We start from the raw sequence: 17285 nt of genomic DNA, 5'->3' as shown, positions 1-17285 counted from the left end.
TGTCAGTTTCTTTTACACGAAGATATAGCCCATATAGACAGCTTAAACTTATGTATTTACGGTTTTTAAGTATTGTACAGGGTGTTCCCGATATTCCGTGCAATATTAAAAAACATAATAAGTACTCCAAATTTGCCGCTTCAGGGTTGAGAGAGAAGTAGAAATCTGGACCCTCATTTAGACTCTTTAAATTGGGAGCAATAATATAACGCGAAATGTTTTTTTTATTTTTTTGTGGTTATTTTGACACACAGAAAAACAGCTTTTCCTCCAAAGCCATTCATCTGATCGGAAAAATTTTACATTTTTCGCAGACAGAGAAAGTCCATTTGGAATCCAACCATCTTTAAAACCATCATGCCAAGTAGTTATTCTTTTACCTCTTTTTGATGACGCGTTTGTTTTACACTTATCAGTTGAGTCAACCCAACCCTTTTCCGGGGTATCATAAGTGTCGAACCAGGTTTCATCCAAGTAAATAATTGGCCTTTGTTGTTCTCTGTAAATCCAATTTTTTTCTAGATATTCCAGTCGCCATTTCCGAATTCTAAAAGATGCCATTAAAACTTGCCTTTTGTCAATTTTTTAGATCTGAAATCCATGTGTTGAATACACTTCCATAAGGTGATTCTGCCACATTTAACACCGGTTTCATCTTTTTCTCCTAATTTAGATAGGTATCTAATGTAGGCACGCTTTGTTCCTCGTATAACTGGTAAATTTTACGCCGTATTATATTTTGATCACTTTCATCTACCCTCGAGAAAATGTCAGCATCGCTTCTTTTTTTCCTCGCTGAAATGGGATTATTCACAATTTTCCATGCAGCTGATGTTGGAATTTTAATTAATGTGGCCGTTTCTTCTAAAGATGCTTGCTTGCTGGCACCACGTTCAATGAGGGTCAAATAAACATTGTTTATAACTTCCTTAGTCTTAATAGAATAGTGTTTTCTACATTTGGGCGGGAGCATCTCCTGAGATACACTAGACTCGCACATATTTTGCATTATTCGCACACGCTGCATCACACACGAAATAAAAATGATTACTAATAAACTTAAACTAAGTAGTATACCAAACCAAAGACCCTTTGCAAACACAGGTAGGTATAAAATTATTTCCTATTACGGACCACAATTTTACCTGAATTTAAATTCCGAAATTTTAGGTAATAATTTTGTTGCATTGTATGATAATGCCCACCCTTGGATAATCCCATTCAAAAGCAATTGGTCACTTTCTTATATCTATGAACAACCCGGCTTTATATGAACTCATCAAGCGCCAGTTTAATAAAACAGACGATTTTAGGCTATTCACGAACATATCGAACTAATTTCTAAGGCATCTAAAAATAAGAAAAAAATCTCAGTGGTGGCTCGAATTTTACGAAAAAACCTGCCTTAGTAATGAATCTCACGAAAAAAATATGCCACGCGCACCGAAGAAGTCCTTTTCTATTGCTTCCTTCCAGCATTTCTGGGAAGGAATGAGACCGTAATTAATTTTTTCTGTTATTTACTAGGTTTAATTTGTGTGAAAAAATGCGATTTAATTAAAAAAATAATAAAACAATTGATTTTCGTTTTATTCTCCTGCAGAAAGGGGATATCTCCATCTGCCAATTTGACAGTCAATCGATTAAAAAACAAACAAAATATTTCGTTGCTTCAGAAAAAAAAAAAAAAAAGGTGAAAGTTAAAAAATGTGACAGTTCGCAATACTTACTCCAGGTTCAAGTGACAGCACTGTGAGTCCAATTTCCAATAGGTAAAGCCAGAGGAGACCTGAAAAACAGAAAAACATAAACATAAACATAAAATTTAGCGATATTATCGATGAATGACAGACACAAACGCTGCTTTCTTGTGAACCGCAAAGCAAAGCGTATAAAAATAAAATATTCATGTAAAGCAGGCTACAGAGGCACAAGCCAGTAATAATAATAATTAATAAGCACCGTGTATATGAATAAATTTCTTTCTTCTTTTGAACTGGTATTAAAATCTCGCCGTACATTTTGGATTTAACCGAAGTTTTAGTTTCAAGTGGGCAAAGAAACTTTTACGACTTGCTCGATCGTGTATGGCGCGCTTAACAATCGAACCCCCGTTTCTGGCAAAAGGCAAAATATCGCATAATTAAAACTATCTTAAGTAACGTTCCCAATTACTCTCTTCGTATAGCCGGCCGTTTTACAGAATTCCGTGCAGAAATTGTTACATAAACGTAATCAGTCGACAATCTCTCGTTTCATCACTAACGGACGACGGCACAACAGCCGTAAAAGGTCACTCGAAGGAAGCCAAAGCTCGTTGGTAGCCAACGGAAAGGAAATTATCGCGCATCTATATATATATATACGTACACGTATACGGTATACTCCGATTACAGTTTTTTAAATTATTATTGTTATCAGATAATTGTTCAGTTAACCTTACGAGCGTTGCGAAATTTTTAATCTAGTCACAGGAAAATGTTAACGATTTAACAAACACGTGGCGCAAATTGTCTGTTTTTTTGAGAGAATAATCGTTTGATATTTTCTGTGGTAGTCAGACTCGTTTCATGTCTATAATCTGTAATAGTGTTCAAAGTATATGAACACTGTTCTGGAAAATGGTATAGGAACCGTAAGAAAACAATAATAATAATAATAATAATAACGTTTATTATTTATGGCAAAAACACAAAATACAAAAAAATGTCAGTGGTTATGAGTATGAGTTAAGGTGAACATTTGGTCTAGCGTAATTTCTGTTTCTTTCATCGGTCCTTTTGACTGGAACTCTGTATTTCAACTTCATTTTAACTTCAATTAGGACCATGGACCACTCACCTTAAAAGAAAATATATTGAAAATATTTTGCGTTACCAGTGCGCCAGTAGTTACAAAAGCATTTCCTCATCGGTGGATTGGCAGCAAAAGTGAATTTGTTTGGTCGCCAAGGAGTCCATGCTTGAACTCTCTGGACTTCGTTGTTTGCAAGAGTTGCGACAGAAAATATAAGAAGCTCTGACTCTTAGGAATGATAGTTTTGGTTAGTTTGGAGGAGTGTATTGTAAAACATATTGGGGAGATGATGAACAATTTGATTTGAACTTTTTTTTGTCACTATTACCCAAACTTGTAGTTAAATATTATTTTGTTATTACTTTTCAATATTCATTTTATAAAGTAATTAATATTAAAAAAAAAAATACCTTCAACTTTTTACGAGGTTAGCGCCAAAATTTCCCGGCCTGACATAGATGCAGCTCCAGTATCACGATAAAACTTTGTCTTTTTTTAAATATATATCTTAGTAGGCTACGAACAAAAAAATTGAAGTCTTGCGTCAAATAGTTTTTTATTGACAGCATTTTAAACAAGACCGACATATCCGAAAATATGTCGCAAATTACGCAAATTGAGTATAGAGCAGTCATAAAGTTTTTGACAAAAGAAGGGTTAGCACCTAAAATTATTAAAAAAAGGCTGGATGGTGTGTACGGCCAAAGTTCTCCTTCGTATTCTGTAGTGAAAGAATGGGCAAAAACGTTTTTGAATGGAACCTAAAACTGCCAATTTGTATTACTACACTATAAAAACTTTTTCAATTAATAGGAAAATTCAGAAATAAATTTAAACTTTAAATCCCCTGTAGCCCGACATTATAGTGTCTAACATCTCCAGTTTACCTCATTCTTTATAAATCACCCGGTATATTTCTGATTTTATGAAAAAAAGCTGCTTTTAATAAAAAAGTGATTCGTGTATTAAAACTTGAAAATTCGAACATTTTTACATTTTTATGCGAGAGTGTATCTTCCTCGTATAAAGTTCTCGAGGTTGTTTATAATTGAAAATCATTGTCGATTTTATGCAAATTTTGCTAATTACACATAAGTTATTGGAAAGCTTGATTAATATTTTACAAATATTATTATAAACTATCAAATTATCAATTCTCGCAAAGGAAAGTTTATAAAATACTTTTCTTAATAACAAGTTCCGATATTTTCAAAAATAAAAGTACTTCACTTTTGCGTAAAATTCAGCTTTATAGGCAAACCTTTTATACGGCTCAACAAATTTTATATCTGTTGGTAGCATCTCCAATTCAGGGCAATCTTAGACCACGCGTAACTTTTTTTAAACAATTACTTTTTTTCTATAAACCAACAATATAAATGTGTTACTCCATATGGTGTCTACATTCACACTGTAAATTAACAGCTTGATATTGACATTGATTGGCATTGATCAATCGTCTTTTCTTATCCCGCAACTCGCCTTAACTTTCTTTTTTTTTAAAGCCGCCATATTAGATTTTTCTATTTTTGGAAAAAGCATAAAATTTCCAGTTCAGTGATATCTCACAAGTGCACAAAATATTTTATCACACTTTGTAGGACCTTAGTTATTTCATAAGTAAGCCGTGATTTATTTAACATTAACATCAAGTAACATAAAAACATAAAAAAAAGTATAAATGTGTTTGTTAAAAAGACAAAGCCAGAAAAGACGTAGTAATTTAACAGTTGCAAAACCTAAAAGTTCGATTGAGACATTTTTGGCAATTGGTGACAGTTTTCCGCGCAACTCCAGCAAATGTACTTTCGTTGTTCCTAAATATCCTCAAAACTCTTTGACTCAAGGGTTCTATAACCTCAAGAAGATCAAATTCGCAGACTTCATTTGTTGTGTGACCCCAGAGGAAGAAATTCCAGGGTACAAGGTCAAGACAGCCAAGATATTGGACCGTTTAATGAAATTGTTTGTTACATTTATGATTTTAACGAAACAAAAACGTACTATTAAATCAAAACTATGATACTTTCAATAATTTAACGTCAAAGTCAGTTAGATGGGAAAACGGTCTCGAATAAATCATGGTCTACCTATAAAATTATCAAAACCTAACCTAACGCAGTGTGATAAAATCTTTCGTGCACTTGTGAGACATTGCTGAACTGGAAATTTTACCTTCAATTCACAAATATGACGGTTAAGGCCGGTTGCCAGATAAATGAAGACGAGTAAAACATATCATACACGATATCTTACCTACAGCTGACCATTTTTCCTATCAAAAAAGGATTTTTTTATTAAATATTTCCTATTCATAACTCCTTAAAAACGTGCATATTTAATAATAACTATTCCGCTTCTTTTAAATTGTCTCTTGTTTATATAATCAATATAAAGCCCGATTGTGTGTGATACACATAATGTTATTGCCGGTGTAATTGTGAAATAATTAATTCGAGTGAAATTAGGTGCGATAGGACACCACTTCTTTGGGACAATTACACGTTTCACCACTCTGCCGTGCCGTTTCCTAAATGTAATTAACAGGTGAACGATTTATTAGTATCGTAAAAACGACCAAACAAAATCAAGCGTAAAAGTGACCATATGTGTTCCTTTATGTAAATCGACTTATTATTTTGACCTTGGACTACGAAAAAGAGGTTTTGCCGGTGACGTAATCATTGCTACGCCTTTTAAGGGATTGAAAATAATGACGGAGTACAGTTTTCTCGAGAAAGAAAACTGCACTTCCCGATAACGATTTCATTCGCCTTGACTTTTATACAATTTTTTGCCCGGCAATTAGTCTCTATTACAAATCATTTTTTCTACTCCCGTTTGTAAAATGCCTAATTACACACCGATCTAACGTGCGGGAAGCGTCACTTTACCACGTCAGTTTCCTTTCCCACGAATCCGAGCCACTTTCCGGGATTTTACCGCACGAGTTTGGGAGCAATCGGATGTATTTGGAGATATTTCTCACGCCTTGATTTTTGACATCTATCAATTCTGACGGTCATGTCAGTGAATGTATTCGTGTTGTTTTGCGAAAATATACCAAAAAACTAAAGGTCGTAGAAAAAGTATAGTATGCAACACGTTTGGTAAACTTTTTGACTCACTCGTTTATTAAACACGCGCTCCGCTGCGCTCCTCTCGTGTCAAATAATCTCTTGAGTTTATTGCCGTTTACCCCACTTGTTGCATAATATACTATTGTTTATCTGGCTTTAACGGCTCTAATTTATATCTTCTTTTTGACGTCGCCAAATTTTGATATTTCGTAACAAACAAATTTATAATTTAATGCAGTATCGAAATCATCCGAATGCTTTATAACTTTTGTGACATATAACTAGATTTTAATATCTGGTTTATCAAAAATTTAAATTATAAATTATAAAGTAAATATAATAAAATAAATAAGTTATATATAATAATATGTAATTCTTTAAGTGGCGTAGAATTCGATATTTTTTCATTTTGTTGTGTACTATTTTACCACAACAATCAATTGTTTGTAAAACATCTGGAAGAACTCGAAGTTACACTGAAAGCAAGTCTTCACTTTTTTAATCATATTAATAATGTCACGAATAAAGCCTTTTTAGATGCCTGGTTTCCTTAGACGAAATACCCAGGTCTTTATCGGTGCAAATGTGTTTTAAATTTTATATTGTTCTTTTGGGAGACCCCCATCTGAAATACACATCAAACACTTCTCTTCGGTTGCTATGGGCATACACTTTAAAAACAAATAATTCACAAATTACACATGTTTAACAGTTACATTACATACAATTACGATATCGGAGATTTTTATAACTTTCTCCATGGTAAAGCCCTTAGAATTCTTGATAATATTAGGTTGAGGTTGTAGTTTTCATTTTCCAATTCACCGTACAAATTATAATCTATTTATCTCTTTAACCTAATCTACTAGTTACAGCTAATGATTTAATTTTGTTAATTGCAATAAACTTGGTTGTTTTCGTTCATAGTTCGCGTAGTTAAGGATAAATTTGACAACGCCGTATAATTGGATGTTTAGTAACAATACGATTTCTGATTCCGTTTGTTGTAAACAATACTCTCGCAGTTAAAGTCTCCTCTTTGGTTTACAAGGGTGAGTAATTTCTATTATGGAAATTTTACTTAAAAGCATTCTTTTGTAAGTTTAGTAGTGAATAATTTTTTTTTCACAAAACATCTAGTCTATAACGGTAAAGGAGTGACTATGCAAACTAATGCAACATGCATGATATTACGCACAGAATCATAAATTATTAATCAAACTGAATTTACGATCGAGCTTTATAAATAATTGTCTGCCAATTTATCGAATTTCTCTCGACTATCTCACAATCTACTGGCGAATTGGTATACCTTAAATCTTATAAAACGTATAACTCTCTGGAACATAGAACAGAGAGCGATATTTAATAACGGTTATTAATATTGACGAAAATTACACGCGTGCATCTAATTAGAAGAACTCGAAACATTTTACTCGCTTACGATGCTTTGACATTTACGAAAAGTGAAGGTAATGTGGGTATCTTCCGCGCAAAACTTGTCATTTAGAACGGCTCTAAAGTGGACGAAAAAATGATTATCAATTTACACGGTGATTAATTAAATGATTTAGCTTTGATTTGCCAACGCTTTTTAAAGTTTAGACTAAAAGTTATAAAGCTAAACATAACCGTTTTTTTAATGTTAATGTTTAATTAATGCAGAGACGGTTCGACTGACAAGGGGATTTATCTTCTAAAATGTTTATAACGTTTTGAATTTCGTTGTAAGACTTTTATCTTATTAATATACAGGGTGAGGCAAAAAGGTATGCAGGATTTCAAATACCGGTTGTTCGGTTTGTAAAACCCGCAACACTGCGTACGCACTCGCGTTAGGCAGACAAAGGTATGCAATTTTCAGTTATCGACATAGCTTGGAGCGGAGTGCATCGTGCTTTCGTTGTCGAGGAGTTTATTAGAAATGGGGAATCTGTAATAGCGACGCAGCGGGCGTTTCGTAATCAGTTTCGTCGGTGGGTTTTACACTTCACAGGGGAAACAGGTTCTGCGCTTAACCGAAAGTCTACTGGCCGACCAAGGACAGTAAGAACATCAGAAAATATGAATGCAGTAAGAGTTTCCGTAAAACACTCTCCAAGGCGTTCAGCTCGTAAGCATGCAGCTGCTCTGCACGATAGAAGTGTTCGAAGAATTTTACACAACTCACTCCAAATGCATCCGTACAAAATGATGGTAGTGCAGGAATTAAGCACAAATCCCTACAAATTTATGCCGGGATATTCTTCAAAACATTCCCAGAGGCGCTTTATTCATGTCTAGCGATGAAGCTCACTTCCACCTCTCGGGTATCGTAAATAAGCAAAATTTCCATTATTGGTCAGCAAATAGTCCACAGGAACTTCATGAGTGACCTCTGCACAGTCCAAAAGTCACCGTCTGGTGTGCAGTCTCGGAGTTCGGCATGTGGGATCCTTACTGGAAATGGAATAACGGTCACAGTCAACGGAGATCGATATTTTGATATGCTTAACAATTTCCTGCGTCCAAAAGTGAACGAGTTAAACAACGATCAAAGAGAACATCTTTGGTTCCAGCAGGATGGTGCTACATCGCACACAACGCATTGTTCACTAAATCTTCTTTAATAAATGTTCCTAAACAAAGTGGTGTCTTTACGGGGTGATCTTGGCTGGCCGCCACGATCGCCTGATTTGTCGCCTTGCGACTTTTTCTTTGGGGTTACCTGAAAACGAGAGTTTTCACACATCGTCCGCGGACTTTGGAAGAATTAAAGGCAGTCATAAGACAAGAAATTGCCTCAATTCCCCAAGAAATGATCCATCGGGTAATGATGCGCTTCCGCGAGAATCTACAAGAGTGCATCGACAATAATGACCGTTATTTAAAAGACATCATTTTTAAAAAATAACGTTCCTAAATTGCATAAAGTGTACATTTCAAAAATAATTTTAAAAAAATGTTTGCTTTATGTAGTTTGGTTTTTATTAACATCCCAAATAGTACCTATCATTTTGTATATTTAGACATGCAAACATCACTTTTGACATAAATATCAAAATATGTTCCATTTAAGATAGGAACTTGCCAATAAAAGTCCTAAACACCTTATATACAATAATATAATATTTTAAAACTATAAATGATTCACATCAGCATTGATCTCTAATGTCTTTTTAAATAATTTCAAAAGATTCGGAGAAAAGGTATCATCCCTATAATAAACGGGCCACGCTGTACCCTAAAATGAACACCAAACACAAGAAAATAATACAAAACACATTTATACTGGTGTCCCTGATACTTCTACTAATGGAAATAAACATGTGGAATGCTTTTTTCGCGGCATTATCAAAAAGTGAAGAATTACATTCAGTAATTCTGCCAGAAACAAAATGATTGAATGGGCAACTTAATATTATAAATTTACATTATTATATTAATTCAATAAAAATATATTTATTATATTTATTTAGATTTATCTCACAGGTCGTAGACAATAGCCAATCATTTATTTTTCGTAGATTTTAGATGCATAAAGGATTGAATTCGTCAAAAAAAAGCTAATTTATAGCAATGTATCTTAAAATAAAGGATAAATAAATTAATATAAACTACAACCTTGTATAAAACGATGACACAATACATATAAAAACCTATACACACTTTTTAACAAAATAAAAAAAAAATGTCACCTATTCTATTATCACCCACAATTATTTGGACAGTTTCTCAGGTTATATTTGTTTTATTTCAATTGGAAGATGATTATGACGGGGCCGAGTGTAAAAGAGACTTTTCGAAATGTGCTGTGGTGGTTCGATTGCAAAATTTTTCTATTTTTGCTTTGTAATGGTTGCAATGGCTGAACGTCAGCTGATGTTTCGTCCCCTATTTCCTCAACTCTCTTTCTCGTTAAAAAAAAAAGCGACAACGAAAGCAACCCGTTAAAGTCAATAAATTAAACTTAAAAAAAATGGAATTAGTTATGAGAAATCTTACATAACAAAACGTTTCTAGCGAGAGGCGTTGATAACGGGCTACGGCAGTCAATGTATCGGATTGTAAATCAGTTTAAACAATAATAATTGTTGTTTCGACCGTTCGAAAGTAAATACAAACCAGAGATAATGAATTTACTTATTGGTGGCATATGCCTACGAGTACGCCCGTTACGCTGGGTAATTTTTACGTGTCAATTAAGACGTTTCGTTTTTTTTTCCTATTCAGGCTTCGACGATTTGAAACCGTCGAGACGAACCGAATCGCATGTACAGGGTGTTTCCTATAATGCGTTTTCTTCTTTGGCTGCTCATACGAGAGTTTAAAGCTGAAACATTTTTCGAATGCCGTTTTTTCTAAAATATTTCCGATTACTATGTATGAGTCTGTAAGATGCAAACAACGAAAGAGGAAGTTTATTGGGTTATACCTTTTCCAAATATAAAAACTTAAATTTAAAAAATGAAAGAGATCGTGAACCATCTAAATCTTATTTTTCCAGTGAGCAAATGTTGATATAATTGTAGCGGAAGAAATAAATTCACGTGGAAGATGGTTCAAAATCCTCGGAATATAAAATAATGAATTATTTAGATATCCGCGAAACTCCACTGAAGAAACATTGTTTTTAAGCTATTATCTTGATTCGGGTTTAAAGGCTGTCGTCGGTTGGAATTACTTCCTAACGTTTCGCTAGCACGAGTGGCGAGCTTCTTCAAATAAATTATAACTTTTAAGGATGAAACGAATTCATCGCAATGTACGACTGAACAAAATGAGATACCAAAAATACACTGCCTCTGGGATTATTAACAATGCGATGTAATCCGCTAAGTTAAGTTCAAAGTCGGAGGTAAATGTCAGGAATTTCGCGCCGTCCCACATTGATCAACGATTTTGTGGTAACGATGTGGTATTTCCACTAATTTTCCAAATATCTTTCGTACGCTGACGTAAAAAGTAACGCAACTGATTTCACTTTCCAAATGTTCCTTAAAACATAACGGTAAAATATTTTTTCTACTCCAGTCTGTAAAATACCTAATTACACACGGATCTAGCGTGCGGGAAGCGTCACCCTACCACGTCAGTTTTGTTTCCCATGATTCCGAGCCACTTCGGACATTTCCGGGATTTTACCGCACGAGTTTGGGAGCAATCGGATGTTTTTAAGAACCCAAAAACTAATGGTCGTAAAAAAGCATAGTTTGTAACACGTTTGGTAATTTTTTTAAGTTGCTCGTTTATTAAGCATTCGTTTCACTGCGCTCCGCTCGAGCCAATTAAACTCGATACTCAAATACTGTTTTTCTACGCCCTTCTGTAAAATATCTAATTATACACCGATTTAGCGCGTGTTCGTGTTGTTTTGCAAAAATGTACTTAAAAACTAACGGTAGTAGAAAAAGTATAGTATGCAACATGTTTGGCGAACTTTTTAAGTCACTCGTTTATTAAACTCTCGCTCCGCTGCGCTCTGCTCGTGCCAAATAAATTCTCAAATGCCGTTTACCGCACTTATTGCATAATGTAGTTTGAAATTTTATTTACATTGATGATTGTTAACTAGTTTATAAAACACTAATGTTTTTTTTTTCAAAATTTTAATATTTTGAAAGCACCAGTTTGGCAAGACAGTCATTAGCAAGAATTTATTTTTTTGAAACAATAAATTTCAAGAAAGATTTTTATCAAGCTGTAACGCACGTGGTGTTTTAAAGAAGAAAGAATTTCATTGCAAAATCGATTTCTCATCATTTCAATAACTTTTAGAGGAATTGACTTACTTACGGACCAAGAGTGTGCTTAAAGTGTCATTTTGGGACGTCGGTTTTCTTGATTACAGCTGCGAACAGGATGTTTTCAGATATGTTGCCCCTGGCTTGAATTTTGACGTTTATTGGGTCGTGTTGCTTTGCAAAGATATATCAGATCTGGTCGTAGAAAAAGCATAGTACGCAACACGCAATATACCATTAATTGTCATTATTAAAAATATTTCCAAATAATTATCATTGTTATAAAACTTCATGTTTGTCCCATAACCCAACTTTTGCTCGGCCAAAATGCTTTGCGCCGCGTCTTACACTACGTACATGGCAACTGGAAAATTCTAGAATTTCTCCAGGTATTTTTAAGTTGCACGAAAACTTGCCGATCTTAACGACATCTACAAGCCGTTAAAAACGAAAACTAACCTAATAAACGTTTCGTATTCGTCCACGGACGTTCGGAAACGCTTGCCATAGCTGGTCCGAGATAGTTCGTTTTGAAAGTGTTACGCAAGAGACTGCAAGTCGCACTTTAAAGTTTACATAAAGCGAAATGAACTTAAGCAATTAAGAACGGGTCGTTCTGCAAATGGTCGCCGGGCGTATTAATCTTTCGTGGTTTTAGGAGGCTTGAGAAATCTCGCGAGTTTGAATAACCGGTTAGATCGGCGGAAAATGACATCGTCGAATCGTACGGACCTGATTCGAGCAAAAAAGAAACAGTTTGTCCTTTGATTTGCACCGCATTGTTTGGTACGCTGCTACAAGAGAAGAAAACTATCCTTGTAGCTTAAACGACGATAAAGTATGCGTCAGGCAAAACCTGAAACGGGAAAGAATCCAGGGAGTAGTCATTAAATAATGTGGCCGTAATAATAAAAATTTAAAGGAATTTCAAAGCAGCGGACATAAGATACCATTTATTTGCAGAGTGTAGGTTTGTTGTGATTAAAATGAAGGCTGAGACGATAAATAGACAAGCACTTCGACACCTGCATTTAATAAAGCGATGTAGATGCTCATAATACAAGGTGACAAGTGCACGAGCACCTGTTCAATATTCCTAAACGGAATACCAAGGTCACCAATTCCTGCCAAAGTCTTATTTATAGTTATTGAAACAGACAGAACAGACTTCTAACCAATATTTGTGAGAAAAAAGTAGGATGCCGTTTCGTTTGTTTTTTCGGATTAAGCAACTGAAACCCAAGTTTTACTCCTCTTGATTTTTTCTGTATCCAGCATCGTTTTCGAGATTCATAAAAATCGAAAAAAAAACATAACTTTTGTAAATATAAATAAATATTTATATTGTTATCTCAAAAACGAAACAATAAAACAAAATGCGAAAGAAAGTAAGTGCTCAACATTTTTCTTTTAATATTAATTTTGAAGTGTATTGCCGGACGCCGCTGGAATCGTTGCCTTTAAATACCATTGTTAATTGGTTGAAAATGGGCTAGTGGATTATTAAGATATTTACGGAAACCACATTTTTTCACAGTTTTGATACACTATACAAGGTGTCCTATAGTGTGTCGACGGAAGATATCTTGCAAGCCGTTAGAGATAGATAATAAATTCAAATTAGAAAGTTGCACCTTCCAATGATCTTAAAATTATTTTAATGTATACGGGATGTTCCATAAGTTTGCAAAAAAGTAAAATTATGTTTTATTTTGCATCGTTAATTCTGAACACATTTTTTATATAACATTATAGGTTATAGGTTAAACTTATTAGTGTTTGAAATATTTGGCGTAACTTGCCTCTTGACTTATTTGCAGCAGTGTTGAAATTACGACTTAACTGCTTAAGTTAACAGAGATTGCCAGTCGACTACAGAAAGTCTCCAATATTGATCGAAATGAAGAAATTTCAAAATATAATATTTTTTTTATATGGAATGCCCCTGTTATGTTACGTTGTTCCCAACATCAAATGCTTCCATTTTTTTTTCTTTTTATTTATGTAGCTAATAACCTAATTTCAAGAGAATAAAATAGCTATTTAATAATTTGTTCTAATTGGAAGAAGTCGTAGTATTTTTTACTTCTTCAAGCACGAAGATGGCCGTGACAACTCAAAAGCAGTTATTGGCATGTGTCAAATTACATGTACGTGTATATACGTTAAAACAATTATAACCATACACATTTTTAGAAATAATTCGGTAAATATGATTTATGTTTTTAATAATAAACATTTTCCTTGTACACGATTACAAATGTGGGTCGAAGAAAATGATAGAAATACTGGAAAAAACATTATTTTATTTAAGCTATTCACGTATTAAACTTTAAAAAAAACAAATTATTTATGTTAAAATGTTTACAATGAAAGGAAAAATTTAATGTTAGGAATAACAACAACAAAAAAGAGATATGACGTTTTGAAATTTATTCGTTTGTTTCCAATATTTGAGACACCATGTATAGTGCTGATCAGCTGTATAAAGTTAAGCAGGAAAAAGTTTTAGGAATATTTCCGCCAAAAAGCATAATTCTGTATTACAAAGCAATATCATAGAAAAAACTTTACTACCTTCTAATTTATTTTTTTTATATTAATATCTAGTATATTAAAAATAAAGTCCTACCTTATACTTTGCATATAACAAAAAAAAATGAAAAACAAAGAACTAGACACACCTCGTACCCAATATAAGAAATAAATAAAATTGTTCACCGAAAATGACGTAACTGACCATCGATCGATAATAAATTTAGATCAAATATTCGAACATAATTGCTAAAAAAAAAAACAAATTATTTATGTTAACATGTTTATGTTTATAATGAAAGGACAAATTTAGTGATAGGAACAACAACAAAAAAGAGATATGACGTTTTTGAAATTTCTTCGTTTGTTCCCAATATTTGAGACACCCTGTATACTGCTGACTAACTGTAAAACTGTTTAAACTGTATCAAGTTAAGCGGTAAAATCGTAGTTTTAGCAATATTTCAGCCAAAATAATTCTGCATCACAAAGCAATATCATAGAAAAAAACTTCACTACATTCTGATTAATTTTTTTTATATCAATATATATTATATTAAAAATAAAGTCCTATATAAAATAAAATTAAAATAAACAAAATAAAAAAACTAAGAACTAGAAACACCCCGTACAAAATACAATAAATAAATAAATATTCTTCACAGAAAACGGCGTAACTGACCATCGATCGATAATGAATTCAGATCAAACATTCCAAAATTCCCGTTCTCATTTCAAACCGGTCGTTTTCTTGTGGTGCCGCTCGTCGCACAGTTTTCCCCAAACGCAAAAACAATGAATATTAAACAATACATAACGTACATAATATCGGGCATGCGAAAAAACGGTGAAATTTGCCATTCTAATTTCGAAATTTTGCAATTGTTAATTGCCCATTTCCGCCAGGTTCCATATAATGCGAAACAATTTTATCATTAATTTAATCGCTTATTTATTTTTCTGCAACATTTTTGTAACAGCAAAATCGTTACACTATGAAATGGTGTGATTGGAAAATATTATAATAAGCTGCTGGCCACAGAAAGGTGTTGCATATTATTATACCCTAATTAGGTTAGGTTATTTTTATTCTTCGGTACAAAACAGTACCTAAATCAGTATTAAATAATTTTTGTATACTAAAATTAATTTCCGAAGATGTAATCTTTCAAATTACAATCCATTTTCAAACCAGTTATTAATATTGCATATGTCAGCTTGAAGTCTCTTCTTCCAGCTGCAGAGATAGGACAAGCAAACAAATTGAAGAGATGCATTATTTGTTCAGAGTGAAGTATCCTGATTTACCAATCATATTGCTAAGTACCGTAAGTAAGATTGAAAAAAGAAAACAAGTAATTATCGCCAGAATTCGCTCAAAATTGATATACTACTTTTGCTCTAGAAGTTCATCACTCCGCGTCAAAAATTCTAAGAGCCCGTGTCAACTTAAAAATAAAACGCATCGGGAATTTTTGCGACGAACGGCTAATTGCCAGCGACATTAATACCATTTAAAATATTCTAATTATTTCTCTATTCACTTAACGGACCGATGATGACTACTAACTAAACCCTAGATTATTCCAAATGTCAAGGCGCTATTATAAAGGAGGCAGATTCAACTCACCTTCTAAAAAAATCCGTTTCATTCTGATATTGGCCGGCATATTTGAGTACCTGAAATGAAAAGATTGATTTTATTAAATTAGACTACAATTTCCGCTTCTCTCGCGAATTGGGGGGATCGGTTATGATAAAAGCGATTTTGAATTTTCTGCCGGACTTCATATTAGTTCAAAAACAAATCTAACGGAACAGGGTGAAATAGTATATTATACAAGTGTGGTAAACCGTATTTGAGTCACAAGTTTATTTTTTATTTTTATTATTTATTTATTTATTTTTCTACGACTGTTAGTTTTTGGGTACATTTTTGCAAAACAACACGAATTGGTAAACGTTAAAATTTAAACCCTGCCGTAAAATCTCGGAGATCATCCGATTGCTCCCAAACCCGCTAGGTAATATCCAAGAAATGTCCGAAATGGCTCGGATCCGTGGGATAAGAAACTTGAAAATGAGTTCCACTATTTTCTTTTGGTCACTATTGTAATAACGTTATCATGGTATATAGTCAATGTCATTGAATAATTTCAAACCCGGTAGTTTTGGAAGTAACCCTGTATGTCCAACATACAAATATTCTTGTGCCAGTTTTCTCACCACCCTTTTACGAAGACCTTTTTTTCGTAAAGTTAATAATCAAACAATTCCCCATTTAATAAGAACTTCACAAGACATGCTGTATAAACCTTGGGCATTGTCTAAATTTCTCGGAGAATTGCCAGAATAAAAATAAAGAGACTGGTATATAGAAATCTTCTGATCTTAATTAGAAATGCAAAAAAAATCAAATCGGAAAAAGCTTTATTATAGCCTTCTACAGTCGAAACTTGATTGAAAATTGATTACGCTAGCATAATTTAGTCTCCTTTTTATACTAAATATATACAGATGATTGAAAAAATTACAACTTAGGACGTTATATAATGTTAATACTGCAACAACTGAAGGGTTACAACTCAGTTACTGTATATTTTTAAAATCATTAACAACCTAACCTTTGACAATGCAACATTGAGTTCGGTATTTTTAAGTGTCCCATATAAAACACGTTTAAAAGGCTACGGAAGCTTTCCCATCAAATATATACCTAGAGCGAATTACCAGATGAAATCGCTAGGCATGACAATGGTTACATCTTATAATCAATAAAATAGATATCTTTAGTAATTCAAAAGCATTGTTTGCAAGATTATTACGAAATTTATCCCAGAATGTGACCAATGTTATAGACTTATTTTAACTAACTGTGTCTCTTTCGGAAGAAGCAACTGTCTTCACATATTGTAAGTAGTGATAATTAGGTTTTTAATCTAGTTTTTAAGTTAGTTGCCGAATGCTCCGACTAGAGCAACTTTTGAGGCTACCATGGAAAAAATGTATGCGCGATCATTTCTACCAATAACATATCTCGCTTTCAACCATTATGGCAGCTGACCGTTCAATTCGACAGAATACAGTTTGTATATATATGTCATTTTTTGAGCAGTATTTTCTCGAAATGGGCACACACTGAGGCGCACAG

General features: G+C 33.5%; 1 protein-coding gene across 1 annotated transcript in view; it reads right to left on the bottom strand.

Moving 5' to 3' along the window:
• Positions 1-17285, bottom strand: part of LOC132703735 (uncharacterized) — a 71946-nt gene that overhangs the window by 16893 nt on the left and 37768 nt on the right. The window contains exons 2-3 of the mRNA XM_060673174.1: positions 15765-15814; positions 1731-1789 (exon numbers count right to left, since the gene is read on the bottom strand). Coding sequence (XP_060529157.1) covers positions 1731-1789; positions 15765-15804 — 99 coding nt within the window. The 5' untranslated portion in view covers positions 15805-15814. The remainder of the gene's footprint in view (positions 1-1730; positions 1790-15764; positions 15815-17285) is intronic.

The sequence above is a fragment of the Cylas formicarius genome, unplaced genomic scaffold (genome assembly GCF_029955315.1).
Source record: "Cylas formicarius isolate icCylForm1 unplaced genomic scaffold, icCylForm1.1 PGA_scaffold_6__28_contigs__length_40554024, whole genome shotgun sequence".
Classification (NCBI taxonomy): Eukaryota; Metazoa; Arthropoda; class Insecta; order Coleoptera; family Brentidae; genus Cylas; species Cylas formicarius.
The sequence above is the reverse complement of the archived record's forward strand: the minus strand, read 5'-3'. Positions and strand labels throughout refer to the sequence as shown.